Source organism: Chanodichthys erythropterus, chromosome 13 (genome assembly GCF_024489055.1).
Source record: "Chanodichthys erythropterus isolate Z2021 chromosome 13, ASM2448905v1, whole genome shotgun sequence".
In the NCBI taxonomy this organism is placed as follows: Eukaryota; Metazoa; Chordata; class Actinopteri; order Cypriniformes; family Xenocyprididae; genus Chanodichthys; species Chanodichthys erythropterus.
In genome coordinates this window covers 22,946,887-22,972,841 of record NC_090233.1, presented here as the reverse complement: position 1 = coordinate 22,972,841, position 25,955 = coordinate 22,946,887, and the positions used below count along the sequence as shown (strand labels likewise).

The 25,955-nt window shown below is 38.4% G+C and overlaps 1 protein-coding gene across 6 annotated transcripts in view; it reads left to right on the top strand.

Annotated features, from left to right (window-relative positions):
- The window catches only part of gnb1l (guanine nucleotide binding protein (G protein), beta polypeptide 1-like), a 54,290-nt gene extending 31,426 nt beyond the window's left edge, over positions 1-22,864 (top strand). For 5 of the 6 annotated variants that reach the window (XM_067406429.1, XM_067406428.1, XM_067406431.1 and 2 more), the window contains 3 exons: positions 1,549-1,641; positions 9,277-9,486; positions 20,988-22,864. In XM_067406429.1, coding sequence (XP_067262530.1) covers positions 1,549-1,641; positions 9,277-9,486; positions 20,988-21,254 — 570 coding nt within the window. In that variant the 3' untranslated portion in view covers positions 21,255-22,864. The remainder of the gene's footprint in view (positions 1-1,548; positions 1,642-9,276; positions 9,487-20,987) is intronic. The other variant, XM_067406433.1, reaches the window with a different exon arrangement.
- The last annotated feature ends 3,091 nt before the right edge of the window (positions 22,865-25,955 follow it).

The following is a 25,955-nucleotide window of genomic DNA, read 5'->3' as shown; positions in this document are numbered from 1 at the left end:
AAGGGCTCTTGATATCACTTGATATGCAATGTAGTGTGTGCTACCTAGTGTGCTCATTTCCCCATAGTGCTCAAGCATATGGAAACATTAGGTCTGGCATTTACAGCACTCTTACATCCCCCTCCCACCTTGTACTAATGAAGGCCTTGTCAAAAGCCCATCAAGGTAATAACCGTCACAGGATAACTGCAGGCAAACTGCACCACTATACGTCTCTTAAAACAAATAACAATGCTGCAAGGCATGCTGGGAGTCCGGAACTCGACCTCATCTGTGTCTTCCGGTGTTTTTGGAGGCTTTCATGTTTAGCGTTCCAGTGAGGCTGACAGTGCAGGGCTTTAATTAATAGACTCGCTGTTATTTATCGACTGCTTAACTTGTGTCAAGATCGCTCGCTCTCTCTCTTTAACCTGGGGGGATGAGAGTTGCCCTTCTCTGCTGTTTATAGTTACAGGCGTAAACACATGTAGAACGCGCAGATGTGTCTTAGTGTTAAAATATGAATTGGTCTGAAGTCAGAGATGTTAAATTGAACTTGATTAGAATCATTCTTAATCATGGCTGCCTCTGCAATCAACCTAAGACATATTGGGCTGAACCAGTTACTCGGGAGTTATTACATTGTATGCATGTTATATTCAGTGACCCTAGAAGCATTTGCACACTTAAACACCATTAAAAAACATTGAAAGTCATTGTATTAGATAAAATATTAAACCAAGTTGCATTTATGTTAAAAGAAAGATTGCACAAGCATACATTTCAAGCAAAAGATGTCACCAAAAAGTAGTTTTAAATTATAAAGCAAATATTCAAAATTGAGACAAAGTGTTTGGTTTCTGGTTGTGGATCATGTTCAAAGATAATGTAATGAGCTGCACCTGTGGTTAGTCCTGTATGAACTTGAGGACAAATGACTTCATACACTAATATCACCTTGAGGCCAATTGTATATCCTCATTAATTTGCAAATGCCTCTTGCTTTGATATTTTGTTGTTTACTGCATTGGCATTCTGACATTCAAGTGTGGCTTAAAAGTGTTCAGATATTTTTGGGGACTGTTGTAGTTTGATGCCCAGGAAATTTGCATGCATGTTCACCAATTGTCACACCATTTTTTATGTTGTTAGTCAGAAACATTAGTGTGTCAGTTAGTTAATGGTCGTGGCCCTTCTATGTTGGAAACTGTTGTGTTTTAAATCAATTGCCTCTGTTTGGAGTCCGACGAGTCAAGACTTGATGAGGCAGAGCGCAGGAAAATGGGAAGCTGCTGGCAATCAGCCCAATGTTGGCTGCACTCGCTTACCACCTGTGAACATGCATCATGGCAAACTAACAGAACAGTTGTCTAATACACATCTGTGCAGTGCATTTTTTTAAAACTCATTTTTACTTATTTTAGTATGGATGTGCATTCAACTTGCAGTACTTCAGCATTAATAGTGGTGACTCCCCTAAAGCTAGAAATTTTTTCTCTAAAACTTCTCTTAGGAAAAATACAACACTGAAAAAGAATTGAAGTTTTTAATGTGTATAATATTTGTCAGGTGAGCGTGGTGGAGATGAGGAGTTGGACTCCGGTGTGTACTCTGAAACCTGATTCAAAGCTGGGGATGCTCATGTGTATGAAGATGTGGCAGGTAAGAGTCACAACACTCCACTACATTTGTCTGGAAAAAATTACTTAAAAGAAACCAACCACTATATATCCTCGAGAATGGAAGTGATTTGTTTTATTTAATGCTGGCATGATAAGTCTATAAATAATTAATTAACTTTAGATCAGAGTTAATTTATGTGGCAAATAAATTTAATGGCATTTTAATGGGAGTATACTTAATAGATAATTTTTATTTATTTATTTTTTTTTTTTTGCACTATAGGGATTTACTACATTACTTGCGCCATTCTAATGCTAACAGTAGTTATGGTGCATTCAAGTCATGTCAGAAAGATTGTATTTACAAGTTGAACGCACATGAACACCACCACAATGTCATAAATATGAGTGGGAAGTTCAGGCTTTTCTTTAAGTCTCTAGTTTACGAGTTGGGGGCGTCAGTTAAAAAACATGCCAGAATACCACAATACTTATTTAGCGGTGACATTGAGCATGTTTACATGCACACCAATACGCTGATAACTACCAACAATCTGTTTATTGAAATAACCCCATTTACCTGCTTATCTGCAAATCAGTAACCTGGCAATGCGAGTAAACTGCGTTTACAAGACTGTCTTAAAAAAAAAAAAAACAGGTTATTCCCCGGTGGTGACTTCAAAACGTAGACATCATTGTATTTTCAGAGTACTCTATTATGTGAGTTGTGTTGTTAAATAAGGCTTTAAAAACCCCAGAGTATTTCAGAATGTCAGTAGGAGACTTGAAGTTTCTGCAACACTTTTCTTTTCTTGGGTCAAGAAAAAGTCAAAGTTTACGATATGTTTCTCCTCCCCTAGTACAAAACACTTACTGTGGCTGGATGTGCTTAAATCTGCCATATAACGATGCTTTCCTGTCACATATCACATATGTGCACTTCAATAAGCCGCAGAACACGGGTTAAAGTGTTTACATGCCAGGTGAAATCAGGGTAATGGGCAAAAATCTTGCTCTGGCGATTGGTTTATTCTTAAGCCGTTTATGACCGTACTCCGATAAAAGAAACAGGTTAGCGCATATACGTGACCACACACCTTGTCAGCTTATTAAGCATAATCGAGATAAGAATGTGCATGTAAAGCACTCATTGTCAGGCTTTTTTATTTACAACAATATAAGCTAATTGCCTGCACAAAATATAATAGCATTGTAATATAACAATATAATATGTGATGATAAATTTTACAGTGGCTTCATAAATTAATTAAAATACATAAAAAAAGCACACCTGATTCACATTCTTTGTTCTTCATTTTCTAGAAGTAATTAAAAAAACCTTGCTGTATTTTTGTGTTGTAAATTAAAAGAAGGTGCACCGCCATCTTCCTCCGACGAAAGTGACTTGAGCGCCATAAACAGGACTTCCCAACTCATAAATACAAACTTCCCAGGAGGTCTTGAACATAGAATGGTCACTAAATTGACATTTACTGGGAAAAAAAAAAAAAAAACACTTCGACTTGAATGCTGATGCAATCATTTTCGGTTTATGTACATCTACCTTTTAAAGCAAAGTGTTCTTGTTTGCACTGTAAAGTCTCAGGTTTTTTTCCCCCTGCAAATGTCACGTTAGAAGCACTGTCAGATTTTCCCAGGTTTGTTGATAATGTTGTTGTTCTAATTTTCAGCATTGTCAGGTGTTGCCTTTTGAGGCACTGACAAGTAAACCAAGAGTAACTGAGCAGTTGGCAAGTGTGTAAAGCAACAGAATCTGATTTATGGACGTGACCTGTCGGGCTGTCACCCCCCCCACCCCCCCTTCACCCCCGCTGCACTGTAATCATAGTGTTTGGAACAACTTTGCTTCAGTGCCATATATCAGCTGCCCTTGTGTGTTTTGTAAACACAGCTGAAAATTTTATTTTGCTTCCAATAAAGAGACCTATAATTATTTTCACCGATAATTAATATCTCTTTTTGTAGTATTTACGAGTTTTCCCCTCTGTACCCTCAGTTTATCTCAGGTCAGTTGACAGCAGGGTGGAGTTTCCTCGCAGTTAATTGGCAGCCCTAATAAAAGCGGTTGATGAAGACGGCAGTAGCTGCGGGCGCTTTCGGTGGTTGTATCAATGACGGCCAATGAAAAGACTGGTGTTGTAATTCTGTTTGTTTTTCACCAACATTCCCTCATCCTTTTTCCTTGCCTTGTGTAGACAGTGGGGCTCTTAGTGCCGCCTGCCTGAATTAGAATTGATAATTATGAAGTATTAATGGGGCGCCCCACAGGTAGGTGCTGACATCTAACAGCAGAACCCTGGGCGGCAGTGAATCGTTCCGAGCTGTCGTCTTTCATTTGCTCAGACAGGGAGATCTGTTACTGTCATGCTCAAGCCCGGCAGGCTGAGTTCAGAGGTACCCGTCTACCCAGATGAGGAACCCAGCGTGAACGTGTTAAGCAGTCCTCTCTCAGTGTGGGCACACTTGGCCCGGTCACTTCCCCAGCGGCTGTAACACATTTCTCGTTCCCGGTGTCAATCAATCATGAAGCGGTTGTCTTGTTATCCTCACGATCCCTGCTGGTGCAGACTGCCATTTCCTCAACCTCACACACACGCACAAACACAGATGATCGCTATCCTCCTCCTCGCTCTCTTCTCTTTGAACACATCTCCTCCATCATGCTGCCAGTAGAACTGACAACAGATTTATTGTCTTTCTTTAAGCGCTTTGTGTTGGACTATTGGAACGGATTTAATGCCATATTAAGTAATGCTTTCTTTTGGGTTTGGCTTGGGACTTGCTTGGCACTTTTTGACATCTCCCCCTTCTTTGTTCTAATAGGGCCCCGTGGCTTCTGATTGGTTGGAAGCATCTCAGTCAGTGCTATAAGATTAGAGATGATGCATGATACATTGGCAGTGGCACTGATATGGGTGGCTGATATTGGTGATTTTTAATTTATTTTCCTGCTGATCAATTCAGTGTTGTTGTTAACTAAAACTATTAAACTATAATATATAATATAATATAAACTATATTTTTTGTTAATTGAAATAAAGCTGAAATAAAGTATAAATATTAGATTAAAACTTCAATGAAAATTAGAAGTGTTGCCACTAACTGAAATAAAATAAGTTTAAGTAGTAAAATTACTAAAACTAAAATAAAAATAAATTAAAGTTAAATAGAAATTAAAAAAAAAAAACTAATGAAATGAGAAAAGCACAAAAAATGAAAGCAGAAAATATAAAAATGACACTGCAGTCAACATTGGACATTGTTTACAGTACTTTTTTTTTTTTTCTTTTTTTTTTTTTTTACATTTTTTGTGATCTAGCTCTTGCTTAAATCAACATCAGCATCTTAAAGGGATAGTTTACCTAAAAATACCATCATGCCATCCTAGGTGCATGTGTATTTTCTTTCAGATGAACACAATCGGAGATAGATTTGAAAAATATCCTGGCTCTTCCAAAACTTTGTAATAGTAGTGAATGGGGGGCGTAATTTTGAAGCCCCAAAAAAATGCATCCATCCATCGTAAAAATAATCCATACGGCTCCAGGGGGTAAATAAAGGCCTTCTGAAGTGAAGCGATTGGTTTTTGCAGACGGTTGTACGCATCGATTTGCGGCAGAAGAGTAACCGATGCATTACGCAATGATGAACACGGAAGCGAAGGATTCATTTTTTGATAGATGGATGCATTTTGGGGGGGGATTCAAAATTGCACCCTCCCTCCCCCCCATTCACTACCATTATAAAGCTTGGAAGAGCCAGGATATTTTTAAATATACCTCAGATTGTGTTCGTCTGAAAGAAGATAGTCATATATACCTAGGATGGCTTGAGGGTGAGAATCATGGGAACATTTTTTAGTAAACTAACCCTTTAAAATGAATGTCTTTCGTACTTTAAATTATGCTGAGTAATTTTCTAATGTCAACATTTGTCTGTAGCATTTAAAACTATGGATTTTTAGTGTTTATTTTGTTGTTTTTTTTTTTTTTTTTTTACACAAAATAATATAGAATTTACCAGTAATTGACCACAACAGTTTTAGTATCATGACTTCCTTATTTTACTTGTACTTTACATGTTCAATTTTAGTCAGCAATATAAATATTTTGTGTGTGTGTGTAATTTAAATGCTTTAATCATACTAAAATTGTACCAGTCCATTGTGAAGTTGAAGAAACAGATAATGTCATTGTACCTCAGCTTCATCCAGCCTCTCTACATATATCTGTCACTTTCTCAGCTGTTGGATTACTTGGACAGAAAGAGAGAATACAGATGACTATTAAAAAAAGCTCTCTGGTGTAGCTTAATTATAACTGCACATGTAAACCTACTGGATGAGATTGGACAAGGCCTGCTGTCAGGGATGCAGTGATGTTGGCGAAAAGGAAATGTTCCTATACAGATATATCCATCAAAATCACTATGACATCACCCTACACTAGCTCTGCTCCGTATGTCCTCTCCTTAAGTGTTCGTGTTTCAAAGCCTGGCCTCTTTGGGCTCCTCATTATAGCCACGTAAACCGCTTTCGCTTTCATCAGCGTCTTGCATATTCTAGTAACCCTGTCGCACATCTGTTCACCCTTGTTCAGGTGTGGCTTACATACACGCCACCCACAGTCCTTCACACGACTTGACCTAGAAGAGCTCCTCTCTCCCAATCTTCCTTTGAAGGCCCCCAGAGTTGCGAGGAGGGTCTGTGCCGGGATCAACTCTGTGGTTTCCCGCTCAGCGGGGGCTTCGCTGGTGCATGGCGACTTGTTGCCATCCAGTGGAACGCCGCTGCTCTTCTCTCCTCCCCTCCGTTCTGTTGTGGCTTCAGTCTGGAGCATCCATCTGATGCAGCTGTTGGGATGATGAATCTTTCCCTGAAGCCCGAGTCCTAATCCGGCTAAAGCGCCCTCTTGTAGACCAGCCATGGAGGATATAATGAATTAGGTGTCTACCCAGGGTTCCGTGACCCTTGACCTGTGACATCATCAATCAAGGAGCACCTACACTTAACTGAAGTGCAGGGGCCAGAGGGCAACAGACGGTAATGCTTAACAACTGTCTATGAGGCTTGAGGATTGATTTCCAGTTGTTTTATTTTTTATTTCATCCTAATATACTTTGCCGGTGATGTGTTTACATGGCATTCGTGATTCGAGGGAAATTTTGTTTAAGCATAGCAGGAAAAAGAAATATACCGTGCAAAGAGAGCACAGTCTTTCAGAAGAAAAAAAAAAAAAAAAGAAAAAAGACGAGGCAGAGAATAAGAGGGGGAAAAATTAGTCCCAACGTTTGGGCCCTTACACATATGGAAAGAATTTTTCCCTTGCCAGCTTCGCCTGTACCCAGTACACTACCATTGCCAAAGGGCAGATGATTTGTAAAGATTCCTCATCCTTCGGTGGGTCAAAAGCGAAAGCCAAAGCAAGAACAAAGCACACTGTGCATATTTTTTTCTATTAATTATTTTAATTATGTAGTGTGTTTGTCTTTGGCTATGGTTCTTGTTTATATCATTGAACATACACTACTGAATGTTTTTGAGGTCTCTTATTTGATTAAAAATTCAGGGGAAAAAATGTGAAATTGTGAAATATTATCACAATTTAAAACAAATGTTTTCTATTTTAATATATTTTACAAATATAATTTATTCCTGTGATGCAAAGCTGAATTTTCAGCATTATTACTCCAGTCTTCAGTGTCACATGATCCTTCAGAAATCATTCTAATATGCTGATCTGCTGCTCAAGAAACATGTCTTGTTATCATCACTGTTGAAAACAGTTGCTGCCTAATATTTTTGATGAAAGTGATACTTTTTTTTCAGGATTCTTTCAATATAAGAACAAAATTTATTTGAAATGGAAATATTTTGTAGCATTATGAAAGTTATTACTGTATTACTTTTCCACACAAAATAACTAACAAAAAACAAATAATCACTATGAATCATTATCAAAGTAAAACACCTACATTAAAGTATTCAATCACTTGAAACCAAGGAATATATTTGTATACATTTATATACATTCCTTATATGAAAATAATAGTAAAGCTATATATATATATATATATATATATATATATATATATATATATTATATATATATATATATATATATATATATATATATATATATATATATATATATATTATATGTGTGTGTGTATGTGTGTGTGTGTGTGTGTGTGTGTGTGTGTGTGTGTGTGTGTGTGTGTGTGTGTGTGTGTGTGTGTGTGTGTGTGTGTGTGTGTGTGTGTGTGTGTGTGTGTGTGTGTGTGTGTGTGTATAATATATTAAAGAACACTCAACCGACACCAAAACAAACCCACCACGGAACATTTACCCAATTCTTGCGAAATATTTGCACTTAGTCACTTAATAGTGACTCTCTCACTGTCACATTTCATTCAATTTAATGCATCCTTGCTGAATAAAGTATTAATTTCTTTAAAAATCATAGTGACTCCAAACAATGTATTACAGTGTTTGCTTGTTTCTAAAAAGGTATAAGAAAACTTAACTTAAGAAAGTGTATATTATTTAACAAGTGTTTTTATTGTGATTGATGTGTGTGTGTGTGTGTGTGTGTGTGTGTGTGTGTGTGTGTGTGTGTGTGTGTGTGTGTGTGTGTGTGTGTGTGTGTGTGTGTGTGTGTGTGTTGTGCATCTGAGAAGGAGAGGGAAAGACACCTCCGTTGTAAATCTTGTTGTGTAGACAGCATGCCTGCAGCTCTGTTCTGAGTTATGAGACTGTAGGCTTTTATCAGCTCCCTCATTCTGCTTTTATCCGCTAAACTGATTTATGAGACAACCTACTGCGTGTAGCCGTGTAGCTCAAGCGCTTCTCCTTGCAGATAATGAGCGGGGAACCTCGAAGGTGCTGTAAATCTGAGTAAACAAACAAGCACATGCACCTGAGCTGTCACTTTTTTGAGGTTAAGTGAAAAAAGGTCACAGCGTAACAGTTAGAGGTCACACTGATTGTGGCAGTATAAAATGACCGCAGGCTCAGAACGAAGATTTATAGTGACGGGTTCAAGCTGTTATGGGCGTTATATGCAAATATGAGAATTTTCTGTGTTGTGGTTTGCAAATATATCTGTTTACTTTTCTATTAATTCACTCATTAGAGCTGTAGAGTAGGGTTGGGTGGTACTGGCCACAAAAAGAAAAAAATATATATAACGCTGTTTGTATTTGCTCTAAAATGTTGAAAATGTTTTATTTATTTTATTTTATTTTAAAGAATAAATATTTAATAATTTTTAATACAGAAACGGTGCTGTTAGTGATATTTATCCTACATATATTTACTGAAATATTTTAAAGCTTATTTTATTGCCGACGAGTTCTATCAAATGTATTTCAGATATATTCTATAATAGCCGATATATTTGTCAGCCCTGCTCTAATGAAGTGTACAGTGACGTGCGCTGTGATTGGCTGAAGGCAGCATCAGATGATTAATGTTATGGTTCATCAGAGCACGAGCAGTCTGATAACCTCTGATAAACCACTGCTGCCATGAGCTTCTGTTTGTCTGTTGTGCTCTGTTCCTCTCTCTACCTCCCCCTTCAGTATTTCTATACTCCTTTTCTTGTATCTCCATTATTCTCACATGTTCTCACATCTTTTGTATCTCTCTATGTAGGCGAATTCTGGTCCTGTTCTGTGTGCTGGGTATGAGGACGGCTCTCTGGTGTTATGGGATGTTTCCCATCGCCGTCCGTTCAGCTGTCTGAAGGCGCATCCTGAGCCAGTCATGTGTCTAGACATTGATGTATGCAGGCAGAAAGGCATTTCTGGGTCTTCAGAGAAGATTCTCCAATCCTGGACATTTGACGAACAGCAAAACCTTCAGGTTAGTTCAACATGAACTATCTAACATCAAAACTGACCCAATTTACTTTCGTTCTTCATGTTTTGTCAGTGAAATTATCAAAGGCCCTGTTTACACCTTGTATTAAGATGCGTTTTGGTCACAAGTAGATGAGGGAGACACATTCCCGTTTACACTTTGTGTTTTAATCCATCTCTTTTGTCCACTTTTAACCACTTCTGTTCTGACGGCCTATGTGTGGGTAAATCTATGGGCTTTTTTCGATCTTTTGATCTAATCAATAAAATTTGCTCATGCAATTTACAGATGAATGTGGCCGGAAACAACGGAAAAACATACAGTGAGCGTCAGATTTAATTTCTTCTCTGAAAGCCGCAAGACCATGCCGAATGCTGTTAGTGCATGTTAGAAATCAGGAATGGGGAGAGAACGTTGTTCTTGGTACATTTTTAATCTTCAAACCAAACGTGGGTCGGTTATCTCCAGTCGACAAAGTTTAAATCCCATCTGTCTAGTGCCCTTCCCGTAATGTTTAAGATTTAGATCAATAAGTGGAGAGTAGGTGGTCTTTTGTGGCTGTTCGCATTAGACCACATGAGCGACTCCACCACAAAATCAATCCGGTCGAATGCGTTTTCAACTAACTCTGGAAGTGGTCGAAAGTGAACAAGCTCAAAACATTTTAGACACTGTTTACACCTGTATTTAGCATTGTCTTCTTGAGATCCGATCAACCAAAATGCATCTTAATACCAGGTGTAAACAGTTCCAAAATATACAGTGTAGCTTGCTACACCTCTGAATCAACTTTCCTTTTTGTCTGATTTCACCAGGGTCTTATTGGTTAATGGTTAAATAGGATACTGTTGTAAGTAAAACAGCCTTTCTGAAACCAAGTTAATCCAATTATGTAGTTCTACTTATTTTAATAAAGGACAGCAATAATCACAAATTGATTTAAATGTTCACAGCATTACAGTTCAGTACATCTCCTTGAAGCAGATTTTTTTTGTGTGTGTGTGACGGAGGGATTCTTGTCACTGTTTTGACCATACCACCTCAATACCATGGCGACGCACATACAATGAGCGCATTTAGTGCATTTCGCTCATTGTTTTGCATGTTAGGTAAGTTCTGTCACAAAATATACGTCATAAAAGCCGACCAATCAGGTTGTGAAAGTATCCCTATGCATTTAGGTTCGTTATCATTTGGTTCAGGGTTAAAAATGCCAATGTGAATGCTAAGCGGACCAGGACTAAATGTTTTTTTTTTGTTTGTGTTTTTTTTTTGGTCCTGACCAAACAAACCAAGCGAACCAAACTACATGTGTGAACACACCCTTAAAGTCAGCACAGATTTTAAAACATTCAACATCATACAGTTGCCAACTTTGTAAATTGTTCCAAAGAAAAACGGCATCATACACTAAATGACTGAGGATCATAAGCTGCTTTTCTACCGTCGGGGCAATGGTTCTAAAACTGGTAAGGAACGGTTCCAGTTATATTTCCACTTAAGCTTGGTTCGACACTGCAAAATTACAAACCATTCTCGGCCCAGAAATCAGCACGGTTGGCTAAATCTGTCAACTCAGACTGCCCAAAATCTCCAGATTGGCGCAGACTTTCGACAACTATTGTTAACACGTCCAGACTGCAAATCGGGGCAGCAATCTGAACAAGAGTCGTGTAGTGTATTCCAGCCTTTAGGCATTTAGTAGTGCAGTAACAGTATTGAGGAGTGTATTTAGCAGTGGTGTGTATGTGGCCATGTAGACACACACCACCTGATACACTTGGAAAGTATTTGGCTAGAATTTAAAGTTTCCTCAGGTCTTTTGTATAATAAATCAGTCTCTTTTACTTTAGATTGGCAACTCTCAGCTACAATGTGATGTCATACTGTAGTTCCAGGCCAGATTTTGCCTCTAGACAAAAACATCTCTTCTCCCACAATACTGTGCGCATACAAACGCTTTTATATTTATATTTATACAGCATTCTTAAAAAATGAGCACACACCAGAGCCATGTTTTATGTTGCATAACACTTTACTCATCTGAAAGGTAATGCCTCATTAGCAGCCATATTCTCTGCTGATTTCTGGTCTTACAGATTCAATATTTCACATTCGACTAGAAAATTTGTGTGAAAAAGCTCTGATATACAACACTCCAGTCCTGTGCGTGGATTGTTATTCTTTCCAGCGCCTTTTACACATGAATGGATGGATTAGAAATATTCCCAAACCTTCCTCCCTATTTTGTCTAGCATGCAAAATGTATTTGCAGTAATAAGCGTTTATTCACAAAATAGGAGCTGTATCGATGGTTTGGTTTATTTTGCACGTCGAAAAAAAATTGATTTAAAATGTAATTCTTGGCGGAGAGGGCCTAAAAAAAGAGGAGCTCGGAAAAGGAGTCTGTCGGGGCTTTTAAATTACCCCGAAGTGCAGCGCAGTGTGACGTCCAGACAGCCGCTGCGAGCTCTTCCCACAGACGTATTTTTGTGTGGCGGTAGAGCTGGGGGTATCTGCCGGGTGGCTGCTCCTCCCGCTCACCCCGCTTGACGAACGACCCGCGAGAGGTAATAAAAACATCAAAACCTTGCAGGCTGCTAACCAAACAAAAAACACATCTGCAATAAAAGGAACAGTAGTTCACAGTGGGAGGCTCTACGAAGGCTGAGAAGAGATGAAGCAACAGGGTCTCCACCGTCCGACCTTAACCTGCTGCTGAAATGCGCACGCTTCGGAGAACGCTAACAGTACTCTATCAGCATTCATTTTCTTTTTCTTTTTATATGTTTCAGACATAGTTTGAATTTTGAAGACAATATTTCTTGAATTTAGTCAATTTTGTCATGTTGTACAATATTTTAGTCAGTTTCACTCTGACATAAATTCTAAAATGGTGTCTAATTTTAGTTGTTAAGAATAGCTTTTTAGTTTGAGAGAGCAACAAAATAACAAAATATTTTTTTCATCATTTACTCACCATCAATTTTTCCCCATACTATAAAAGTCATGAGCATGAGTAAATGTTTGGGTGATAAATAGTGCTTTAATATGTTGTTACAGAAAGAGCGTTTTCGCAATGCAACTTGCTCATTAGCACGTAACTTGTTTCAAGTTCACTTGTGTATTTGCACCCATTTTGTGCAGATGCAAGTGAAGTTGCACTGTAAAAAATGCTGGGTTAAAAACAACCCAAGTTGGGTTGAAAATGGACAAACCCAGCAATTGGGTTGTTTTAACCCAATGGTTAGGTTAAATGTTTGCCCAATCTGCTGGGTAGTTTTATTTAACTCAACTTTTGTTTAAAAATGACTGTATTGCTTGCTTAAAATGAACCCAAAGTATGTTGGAAATTAACATTTATTCATGTTTAATATGTTCACTTTAAGCCAGCCATAGAGTATTTTTTAAACAAAAGGTTTGTCCTTTTTCAACCCAACAAGGGTTGTTTGTAGCCCAGCATTTTTTAGTGTGTACGTTTATGTTGTGTATACCATTAAAGTTTGTGGTCAGTATCAAATAAATGCAGCCTTAGTGGGCATAAGAGACTTCTTTTAAAAAAATTTAAAAATCTTACCTACCCCAAACTTTTTGAACGGTAGTGTGTGTCTGATTAATCTCATATCTGTATAGGATGGATTTGGGTGAATTAATTAACTTGATGGCAAAATGCTGCATTTCACTGGTGTTTATTCACTGTTAAAAGGGATAGTTCACCCAAAAATGAAAATTCTGTCATTTACTCACCCTCAAGTTGTTCCAAACCTGTTTCAATTTCTTTCTTCTGCTGAACACGAAAAAAGATATTTTAAAGAAGGTTGTTGGAAGGGCAGTTGATGGGCCCCATTATTTATCTTCTTTTGTGTTCAACAGAAGAAAGAAATTCATACCAGTTTAGAATAACTTGAGGATGATTAAAAGATGACAAAATGTTCATTTTTGGGTGAACTATCCCTTTAAGTTTCAGTTGAAGTGGGTTAATTTCTAACAATATTGTCTATTATTGAATTATTTTAAACAGTCATATATTCCTTTGTGGTTTTTCTTCAAAAACAAACAAAAAAAAGTGTTACTCTCGTGTTGTATTTTTTTTTTCAAATCCTATCCCCAGTAAGTCAATTTTATCCTTTATAACTCATCTTTGTCCACCAAAATTACATATTTAAAAAAAAAAAAACCTGTGAAAAAATTATTGATGCCTTAAAATAGCTGGAATGTAACTGGAATGTAATATAAGTGTACACAGATTCATGAATATGCAAATTAGTGCATAATCAATCACATTAGCTCGATCTACTTTACTGTAGTAAATGCTGCACAATGGCAAGTGGAAATATTGGATAAATTCAGCCATATATGTTTGAACCACAAACTGATTGAAAAGAAGAAAAAGTGGAAGAGTAAATGTATCAGAATGGTAATGCCTTTTATCTATCACTCTCTACAACATCAGATACATAACGGTCATTGATGATTAGCCTTTTGCTTCACTGCGTTATTAAACAGCATGTTGCTAATGTTACACACACCATGTTCCCATTTGCCATCTCAGAGTCAGACAGCTGCCTTCTAACAATCAGCATCCTTAGAAATGCTTTGAAATACTTAGAAAGTCAGTGGAGAAAGGCATATAGTGCATCATAACATCATAATATACATCATATACATAATTCGCCCGCTATATTGCGAAATGTACCTGATTTTTCATATCAACAGAAAATTATACCGGGATAACCTTCTCTTGAGACCCCCTTGCTTCAGAGCATAGTTAATGATATGCTAAAGCCCGCCCGCACGTTGACATGATTGGTTACACATATTTGTGACGTAAACAACAAAGGCGATTTCAGACTGTATTTTTGAGACTCTTTGGTTCACTGCTGTTTTAAGGAGAAAATACTCGGCAATGGTGCTGACTGATGAACTTGCACGTGGTTTGTCTTAAAGCATATTAAAAGCACCACATAGACATAAACAGCATTAAAAACTTGATTTTCACCACAAGGGTTCTTTAAATATTGACACATTTTTCGTCTCACCTTGGTTATTATGAAATGAAAAAAACCTTCTTTAACATTTTTTCTTAGTAAATTTATTGATGAGAACACTCTCAGCTTTATCATTTTGAAGAGGAATATTCTGTAAGCTGGTGTATGTGAGCTGAAGAAAGGGAAACCGTTTTTTATCAAGCACAGATAAACAGTGATACGCCCGGGGCGGCCCGCCGTTCCACACATGCTCATGGATATGATAGCCGTGGTGGTGGAATTTAGCAGCCGCATCTGTCACAGCTTTGACTAAGAGTGATTACGCTTGCGTATCGCTTTGCATGTGTGATCGCAGCAGTGTGTGTGTGATGGCGAAGGCAAGACGTTTGTTGATCAAGATTTAGTTATGGGTGGTTAGCTGCGCTCCTGACTATTGACAGATGTAGACGGACCAGATTTTGAAGGGTGAGGCAGAGATGGTTGTTGTATGTGTATAAAGATTAGTGTAAATCAAGCATGGCTGTCTGTGCATGCTGTTGGAGACGTGCTGACAGCACTCACAGGTGGATCTCCACATCTCTTCACGTTCAATCCCTACATTCCTACCGCCCCTCTCAATTAAACAGCCCTCCCTTCTACTACCCATCCTGCACCACACCAGGCTCCGTGCTTCAGGTATCCAGCATCTGTCAGCACCTGACTGGAGGGATCAGGCTGCCCTATCAAGGGGTGTTCTGGAATGAGGAAGCAGGATGCTTTGTAAATTCCTTCTCTGTCATCAATAATATTAGGTATTGATTTCACTTTTTTCATGCTCTTTTCATGCTCTCCAAGATGTTTTCAGGTGTCCACTAGGTGTAATGCTCAATTGTAAGGTGCAGGTTTAAAAAAACAAAAAAAAACGGGAGTAAAATCGAAAGGGGTGTGTCGTAAAACGCCGTCGCTGGAAAATGCAAACACACCCCTCATCTGTACTGGATTGTCAGGCTCAAGTGGACAAGTGATGATAACTGGTTTCAGTGGATCAGTGTGAAGTCAGTTGAGCCTGCCAAGTCCATGCCGGAGAGAGCAACATGCTGCGCTTTGAACATCCCGTTGCGTTGCTGCCAAAAGTCGATCACACTTAGCTTTTTAATTGGTCGCCGTGTAGTGCAACCAAGTGTGCTGTGAGTCATTGAATTACTTCCAAAAATGATCAAGGTTAACTTTTTTTTTTAACAAAGTGGTGCAGGAATTGCATGTTTTTGTAGGCCAAGCCGGAAGTAAGCATCATATGTTTTTCCTTTGAAAAACACCGATAGCATTTCTTTGAATAGTGGATAATAAACAATATGTTGACCAACAAATTTTAAAGTCCCCCTGTAGTCAATAATTGTATCCCTTAAAATTCATCTTTGATCAAAAAAATGACATATTTAAACATTTTTTCCTGTGGAAAAAAATAAAATAAATAAATCATGCCTTAAAATAGCTTGAATGTAACTCTTACTTCACTATATGCAGATCTATGAACATGCTAATTAGCTCTGCCTCCACTCACTTGCACAAGCTCAGAGATCCACTCGGTCAACTTACTGAGGTAAACGCTGCACAATGGTATTGCTCTTTACAACGTCGGACACATAACGGCATAATGGTAATTAATATGATTAGCCTTTTGCTTGACTAAACAGCTAACAATGTGTTGCTAATGTTACATGACTCCCTTGCTTCAGATAATGATGATATGCTAAAGCCTGCCGGCACGTTGACGTGACAGGTTACAAGATAGTTTGTGACGTCAAGTTTGTGGCGTTTCTGAAACTGTCTTTAGATCACTGCAGTTTTAAAAACAAAATACTCAGCAATGGTGTTTGACTTGTGAATTTGCACATGGTTTGTTTTAAAGCAGGGGTGCCCAATAGGTCGATCGCGATCTACCAGTCAATCGCAAAGACGATGCTGGTAGATCGCACACATAATAAATGCTTTTGTTAAATTTTAATAAAAAAGAAATGTAACGATGCCCTTTCTTATCCTTTTAGTTTCTGTCTGACTTGCATTTGACTAATAGATTTTTTTACCAGGTAAGATTTTGTTTATTCAGTTGCCATGACAACTAGCCGGTAACAGAGCGTGAAGTCGGCTTCCTCCAAATACTCACGAAACAAGCAGCCGTCTCTGAAGTGAATGTACACATACTGAGCAGATGATTTTCATGAACACATCCACGATCTCTTCATGTTCTGCATTTTCACACATAGACCTTGTTAGTGTATAATACAGTGTAGGGGTCGACCGATTATCGGCGTGGCCGATTATCGGCGCCGATATTAAGCATTTTTATTGTTATCGGCATCGGCCATTTTCAAAACCGATTTGCCGATAAAACCATTTTATTTTGAAATGCGCGATCTGGCACTGATCCAGCCACCTCAGTCAGAGCGCACCGCACTGTGGCCTAGACTAAGCCCCGCCCATCGTCCGTCTGATTTGTTGGGAGTCACGAGCCTGGCCAATCAATACGGCTGGCGCGGCTGGAAAATGTTCCGCTCTCACACCCAAAAGCACACGGAGCTGCTTCAGTGATCATCATCACACATCAATAAGTTAACTCTCGAAGGTAAGAATGCAGTAAACGTTCCTGAAGTTGCAATAAATCACTACACTGAAGTTGCAAAACACCTAAATATAATCGATTTATGATGACAAGCCCCGTTCAGTTATTATACTGTGAATTCCCGGTCAGTGTCCGTCATTGCAGTGATATTCTTTAACGGATCATCACATCAGTGCTGAGATAGTGAAACTAAAACCTACTTCTCTCACCATTCGGCCAACTTATTGTTATATTGTGAATAGATTATCAACACGAATGAATTCATTCACGTCTGCTGCGGCACTGAACAGCGTCCGTTCCGTTAGGGCTCTTAGTCAAAAAATTGGGCATATTTGGAGAAATATTGCTTTATTCTAACATGCAAAATAATTTATCATACAGATTCAGAATTACCATTATGCAATTTTGAAGAGCTGAAAGGGCATCAAGCGCGAGATCTGACGCCGACACGACGCAAGCTCCCTATTCCTGATAGTTATCTCCGCGGCCGCGCTCTCTCATTTGACTAATAACCCTATGCTAATAACGTAAATTAACAATAATCTCACATTGCACGTTTCTGGATGACGCTGTCCTGTATACTACTAATTGTTACCCATTTTAATTTACTTTATAAAACTTCAGAGAGATTACATTTATTTTCCATTATTTGTTCATTTGTTGCTGTTTAAATTTGCTTTAAGTTTTACTTTGTTTATAGAATGCTGCTGATGGATGCTCCCAGCCCTTTTTATGTTTGTTGTTATTATTAATATTAATGTTGTTATTATGAACGGTTCTCAGAATTAAAGATGTGTTAAAATAATTTAAAGAGAGTCTTTGTCAGAGGCCTTTTTATTCTTAGTTTTGACATTAATTTTCATTTTTACACTAGACACATATCGGTTCAAAATATCGGTTATCGGTCTCCTTGATCTGTAATAATCGGTATCGGCATCGGCCCTGAAAAATGCGTATCGGTCTATCCCTAATACAGTGATAATTAAGGAAGTCGGGAAAAGCATCCTCCTCCTTGTACATAATAATAATAAATCCGTTTGAACGGCCGACCATTGCATGTGCTCAGTCAGTGTTGAGTCAGTTAGACATTGGCAGCTGTGTTTTGTCAACAAAGATTATGTAAAACTGTCTGATTCTGTTCAGTGCAAGTCATCAGAATAAGGTAAATGCCCTGGCTAATGTAATCTGTGCTGTAAGTATTTTGAGTTTAGTGTTAAAATTGAAAATTGTTAAAATTGAATATCAACAATGAACATTTCTTTATTTCCCCTGAATTCCATGTAGAGATTCATGCAGTAGTAGCAACAAGCATTTGAAATTAAGCTGTTTTGGGGGGGGGGTGGATCTCATTTAGTTGATCATTTTAAAAGTAGATCATCAGTGTGGGCACCCCTGTTTTAAAGCATATCAAAAACACCACATAGACATATAAACAATATTAAAAAATATATATTTTCAGTCGCCATAATTAAAAGCAAAAGTTAGGCTATAAAGTACTACACCATGTTTGCATGACTTCAACTCCACCAACACTAAGCTTCTGACAACACTTCAGTCTTTATTTAAAATCTACAAGTTGGAAAGTTTGAGTTGGAATAGTTTGCAAGAGCCCGAGTATAAACACAACGGGGCTGTGAAAGCAGACTAGTGAGTAGATGAGTTTTACTTCTCAGCTTGATGACATTTAATGTCCCTGACAATCTCTGTATAGTCCCATTTAGCCACTTGTTAGTCTTTTTCAAGATGCATAAAACATTGTAAACCATTGACTTTGGGACAAAGGAACTAAAAGTGCAAAAATGCAATTTAATTTCTGAACTCATTCCTGTGGCACTCTATTGGTCTTGATGTACTGTAGTATAACCAAGTAAGTGTGTTATCCTTCCATCCACCATTGGGCCTAAGGCAAGTTTTGAGGTTTGTTTTTGGTTAATCGTCGACAGGACAAGCATATGTGTGTACATTGCGTGCATAGATGACCTTTTCCTATGTATCCCCCATCAGGGATCAATAGTCCTACAGAGAAATGAAGGATAGTTCATAAAGACTGACCTCTTTGATGTCTGTAAGTTCATTGTAGAGGATCTGAACCCATGGAGAATGGATTCCATAAATGAAAGCTAATGATATGACAGTTCTCAGACTCTAAAGGCTGTGTTTGATATGAATGCTTCCATATTGCATTTGAATGAGATTGAATATGGGTTAGACACACCACTTAAATCATGCATTCGTGTGAAAAAGCAATAGCCAGACGTGCTAATTTAGCAAGACTTTTGGATTAAACAAAAGAAACCGTAATGTATAATCTCTAAACTTCTGTTTTTATACTCTCTGGAATAGTGAAAGTTGTAGGAAAATTCAGTTCATTCAGTTATTTTTCCAAAATGAAAGTGTGGCAATCTTTAAATCATGGTTTTCTAATGGTTATTTCATGATACAGGCCTCGCGGCTCACTTTATAAACACCCATTTACCTTTTTTATCGCTTTGCTGTGACCTCTTAATTAAATTAATGTATTTTCCTGACACAAACTATGGGAAGCATAACAAACACAGATAGACACATTAACCCATCATTATCAACTCTGTAATATGGACCAGATGGGCGTTTAGTTCAGGCATACCAACCTCAGCTCAGAGCGATTCATCTTTCTCCCCCGTCCCTCTTGGCCGCAGCACGCAAACCCATCTCTCCCTTTCCCTTTGTGGGAAAGTTTCTGCTCGCAGGTGACATCATTACCATGCTCCAGAATTTTGATTTGGACTATAATTTGAGTTGATTTTAGATATGAACAAAAGTTATGCTAGAGTCTTGTTTTTGCTTCTCTGCTAAAGAATAATGTTAGGGACGGTTTTCCCGGTGCATTCTTCTATCCGCTCGGGTCAGGAATACCTGACTGGCTTATATCTTCCACATGCAGGAGTGACTGGCTCTGATTTTCCAGGCAGAAACAGGAGCACGCCGACAAATTCTTCACTGTCTTCTCCCGCATGAGAGCCATTAGTCTCTCTGGACACCGCTTATGAAGTCAATTTTACGCTGTCCAGTTCGATTCCAGCTTCGGGACCAGATGCCTCCCGTGGAGAGACGGCGCGTACGCTCGCGCGCGCACGCTCTTAGCACACGTGTGCGCTTTTCTCCAGGAAATACCTTGAGCATCCTCAAAGGAGAGGGGCCGCAGATAATGAGCTCTCAGTAATACTTTATAATACGTCACATTGTTGCCCATTACCGAGATTTATCTGGTCTCCTGGCCACTGTAGATCACAAAGAGCAAGGGAAGGTAATCTTTAGCCAGTATTTGCTTCCCTTGCACTGTTGACCAGACCTTTCAATGCAAATGTAATTCACCAGAGACTGTTAAAACAACAAGGCCTTCACAAACAAAGATTTCAGCGAAAACAGTCCTTGCGCGGTGACAAAGGTAACTCTCTAACGCCTCGTGCTCCAATCCAAATAGTCATGCACGTAGCGTTTTGCTCGTGCTTGAATGTTTTACGGCCGATGATTGAGGCGCTGGAGTCGCGCACGGATTTCCTCTGCCAGGTTCAACAGCTATTTAGCCGTTCATTTGTGGCTCAATCAACAGATCAGCCGAAGGTGGCTGGTGGGGAATTGCTCTAGCTCTCTGCCCCGTTCTTTTTGCTCTCGCTCAGGTCATTAAACAACAAGCTCATTTGTTTCTGGTAAATAGTTTATCCTTTGAGCATTTAAACGATAATCCGTTCTAGCCGCCTGAGACGAATAAGCAAGTATGGTGACAATTAGCGAGATTCATTTCGCATCTGATATTCAATTCACTTGCCATCATGATGAAATCGTAGGGACTCCATCGGGGCCGTTTGTTAATTAAAGTCTTGCATTTGTCTATTGCGGCTCATTTGGATTAATGTCTGACTTGTGTTCCCTCACAGATGCGCGACTGCGTTCAGATGACCAATCCTGGGGTCTCCCAGCTGCGTATCCGTGCAGACGGGAAGATCCTAGCAACGGCGGGCTGGGACAACAACATCAGAGTGTTTGGCTTGAAGAATCTGAAGCCACTGGCTGTTCTGCAACATCATACTGACATGGTGAATAGTGTGGCCTTCTCAGACCATCAGGACCCCCCACAGAGACTTTTGGCCGCAGGGTCCAAGGACCAGCGGATCAGTGTGTGGTCTATATATAGCGAAAGTTGAATTTGAAAGACAGAGGCCCACTTTGCCATTTCCTTCAAACTGATTGTCGTAAATTACCCTGACTTTATTTACATACTTGAACGTGGTGCTAATATATTTTTCTTTGAATGGACGTGTCTAAATTAGTGGCTGACTGCCATTCGGAGGCGGAGCACCATCACATTTAGCAAGAGGTTGCCATTATGAACCAAATGAGTTCCTATCGGTGAAATGCTCAAGCAAAAGCAGCTAATATTAACACACTCCATCACCGTGTTTGTTGCAGTTTGCCACAATGGCCAATAGTTATTTAAACATGTTTTATTGTCAAAGGCAGAGCTTAAACCATCCGCTCTGATCTGTTTGCTTTACCCCAGGCTGATGTGCTTCAGTAGGTGTATTTGCTCTTGAAGTCGCACCTGAGCGGCAAAGTAATCCAGCGCTGTTTTTCTAAATCTGCCTCCGAGTTTAAGATTGCCCTCTGGATTGACCTGCATACATCACACAGGGTTAATCACAAGGGCTCAGGCTTCGCGGACAGGCCTGTTTGTTAGAAAGATTCATTGAGCAAGTTTCGTTTCATTCTTCCTTTAAGCTCATGAGCTGATGAAGGCGGCTCTATTTTCAGCCTTAAGACAAGGCTGACCTCTGTGTTCGGATGTGGCTAAAAGACAAACTAGTTATTTTTGTATTTATTGCTTTTGCTCTGTGAAAACTGGACAACTCACTCACCAGACTAGTCTGTACTTTTTGTTTTCTTTTTCTTTTTTACTTTTTTTAAAGCAACACATTAGGAAAACTGATACCTAGTATTGTTTACACTATTTGTAAATGAGGTTCTTAAAGGGATAGTTCACCCAAAAATGAAAATTCTGTCATCATTTACTCACCCTCATGTTGTTCCAAACCTGTTTGAATTTCTTTCTTCTGCTGAACACAAAAGATGATCATTTGAAGAATGTCAGTAACCAAACAGTTGATGGGACCCCATTAACTTCCATAATTTTTTGTTTTCCAAGTCAATGGGTTCCATCAACTGTTTTGGTTATTTTCATTTTTGGGTGAACTATCCCTTTAAGTAGGCATCAATTCCAATCAACCAAAGTATAACGGAGAGCCAATTCTTATTCAGAACCAGTTCCAAAATCACTTTTAGTTCTGTTACCAATTTTCAAATGAATTACTCTTATGAAATTATTCTTTTTGGTGAATCAACCGGTACAGCATGACCAGTGTAGTTTGATTCACTAATGAACAACTCTTTCTTTTTTTTTTACTCTCTCTTTTTTTTTTTAATGATTTGATGTGAAAAGTCATTATTATTTTTATTTTTTTCTATATTTCTTAATTGGTTTGATTTCTGATTTGTTTTATCTGTGTTTGTTTAAATATGAGATAATTACATTATTTGGAAACTATGGTTATACTGAAGATAGTAAATGATATAAATATTGTATTACTTCCAAAGGTTTCTTCCTCAAAAGAAAGAATGAGTTAAACAACTTGAATCATGAATCAATTACAATTACAACTTACAATTCCCATCTCTGTTCTTAAGTGTTCTTCAGTGAAAAATTTAAAAAAGATTCAAACAAAAACTGTTGGTTTTCATATTAAGGCAATAAATATGATATTTGCTAACTCAGCCTGATTATTTAAAACAGACATGAATATTAGTTGACGAACATGCAGAGAGTTTGAAAGTGGATATTTTTGTCAGCGTATGCGGTAATAATAGCCGTCTATGGTACTAAGCTAAGTGGGATTTCAAGCGTCTCAGAGCGATGGCGGTGGAACTTCAAACGGCCCACAGCCGTTCTGCCCCATAAAGCACGTGTCTCTAGGGACATACCCAGACTGGAATATCTCATCAGACGGTACAGGAAGCTCGGGGAACTTGGAGGCCATCCTTTTAAAGGAAAAACAACAGCGGGCGAGTCGCCGGCCGGAGAGGAAGACAAAACAGTTCATTTCACAGTCCGCCTGGTCATTAGCCTTCTCCTTGTCATCTGTGGACCCTCACGTACCTCTGTCCCTGACCTCTGTAGAGCTCGTCCGATTGGTAATCACTTCCTACTTTTGTAGACTTGGTAGGGGGGCACAACAAAGCCATGCCAGGGGTCCCTTCCATCCGTTCTGTGAATAAGCACATAAGCGTCTATTGCTGGAGATTTCAGCTTATACCTCCCAAGTCAATAATAGATCACTTAAGCAGTCAGTATAAGCAGAACCTCGACACGGGCCACTGACAAAAACCTGCAACTTGCTGAACAACAGACACACGCCTGTCTATAGCACGAGGGGTCAGAGGTCACCTGACCATTCTTCGCCAGCTTAAACTCATAGACCCCCACAACAGACTCTTCATGGCATGTTTTGCTGGTTTAAAGATACTCTTATGGTAAGACTGGATGAATAGATGTTAGTTTTTGGAAACAAATAATAATCCAGGTAATCACAGTCTGAGGAAATGGCCCTTTGAATGAGAGAAACTCAACACTGCTTGTGTTATAGTAAATTATTTATATGTTGGCAAGCTCAGTCGGAATGAAACGATTTCTGTTGTCTGAGATAAGCACGCTGTGATTTGTTTTTATATGCAGCGTTGACAAATGGAACACAAATTCGATGAAAAAAAAAACGCGGGAAAATGTGAAACACGTGCATGGCTGTAGGTAAACATCCTTTCAGGCTTGGTTCACCTTAATTTTTTTTTTTTTTTTTTTTGAAGAGCTGTCTTTGGATGTGCCAAGCGAGAGAAATGTACACAAAAGATAGGCTTGTCACAACAGATGTTTCAGATGCGACCCTGTGTCAGATGATTACCAGTTCTTTTTTTTTTTCTTTTTTTTTTTTCCTTTAGCCATATAGTGTGATGTTTTACTGCGACTGATAAGAAATGTCCATGTGCGGTGAGTTAAACCCGTTCAGCCTTTCAGCATGCACTAATATATAAAACAATATTTATACAATAAAATGTACTTTAAAATGTGGTTAGCCTAATTTTTCTACTAATGTTTCTAATCAGTTGATTCATTGACTCTCTCTGTACACAAAAGATTTGGACAGTCGTAACAACTGCATGATGAATCCAGAACATGCAGAAGGCATAAAGGCAGGCTACAGTTAAATGAGAAACTGGGTCAACATTAATTTGGTATAATGCAATATTGTTCGTTGAGAAATATAAGCATGTTATAGTTTATGCTCTGGATGGCTGAGCTCCTTGCGCCAGAAAAGGTTACAAACCCTAAAGGTGGATTATAGGCAATAGGATTTTAATATTGATTTCTGTTTTCATATATTGACTTTTTAAGCAGGCGTCACTTGTGTAATATTGTTTAATATTCAGTGCTTTATGGCGTGACGTTTAGTCTCCGCTCGTAGTGAGATCGATAATTAGACATATTTCGATAATGCTATCAAAGTTAAATATAGGCCTACATTTTATTTTAATGGCTTTTACTTCATTTAATTTGTCTTTGCATGGAAATAGCCTACCCCAGTTTGAAAATAATAGGCCTAATGAATAATAACAATGAAATAATCTCAGATATTGGATTTAAGTTTTTAACATTTCTGTAAAACACTTTTTTTTTCTTTTTTTTTTTTTTTGCGATTTTTGAATTTAAGTAGTTATTTTAAATTTATAACGTTGACACGTTTCTTTTTAAAGGAATTATATTAGGATCTAATTTAACTTGAATCATATAATATTTTTTACCTTTACATTTTTAAATAGCAACAGTTGACATTGTAGCATTAAAATGCCAAATCCGTGTGTTGTACACATAATTACTCAGATCTGTCAGTGTGTGTGTGTGTGTGTGTGTGTGTGTGTGTGTGTGTGTGTGTGTGTGTGTGTGTGTGTGTGTGTGTGTTTTCGAAGCGCAGGTATTTCCTCTGGATCAAACGCTGTTTCCATGCTGAACTTCTGACGCATCATGTTTGAACTTCAAAGACGATACAATTTTCATTGAATTTCGGCCCATAAATAATGAGCATTTTTCGAAGCGGTCATTGTTGGAAACAGCCGTCAGTCGTCATTCATGGATACAGGTACACAGGCTGCGCGACCGTGGGCCCCAGTCGGCCCCTCTCATCAAGGCGAAGCGCTACCAGAGAAAACACAGATGGGTAGACCCCTGACGGAAGAGCCATGGGTCCGGGTGTCCCGGTCTTCCTGATGGGCCAAACTCATTACCTCTAGCCGGGAACAGGCTCACGCGAAGGGAGGCCCAATCCTCCAAACGGGCTCTTCCGGCCACAAATGTACTAGGGAAATAACATGTGCGCTTCATTTCACAATGTACGGATTGTCAAATGATTTAATGACAAATTAGTAGGCTATCAATGTATGAAGCTATAGTATCTTTGTTATTACGCGTTTGTTGTAAAATTAAATATGAATTAATATAGGCCTATTAAATATTTATTTTGACGATTTTTTTTTAAATAACAGCCTAACGGTTATCTTAAAATATATTTTAGATTTAGGCATATATTTATTTATTAGTTTGTAAAATAAATAAATAGAGAATCAGAAGAACATTACTTTTTAAATGTTTAATTCATAGGCTTTATAGCCTACAATGTAGGCTAAATATAATTCGGACACAAATAGAAATATTTTTATAATGACATTAAGAATACTTTTTGGAAACATATTTAGCGTGCATAAAAAGCGTAAAAATAATGCCATTCTAGTTCGTGTTTAATGTT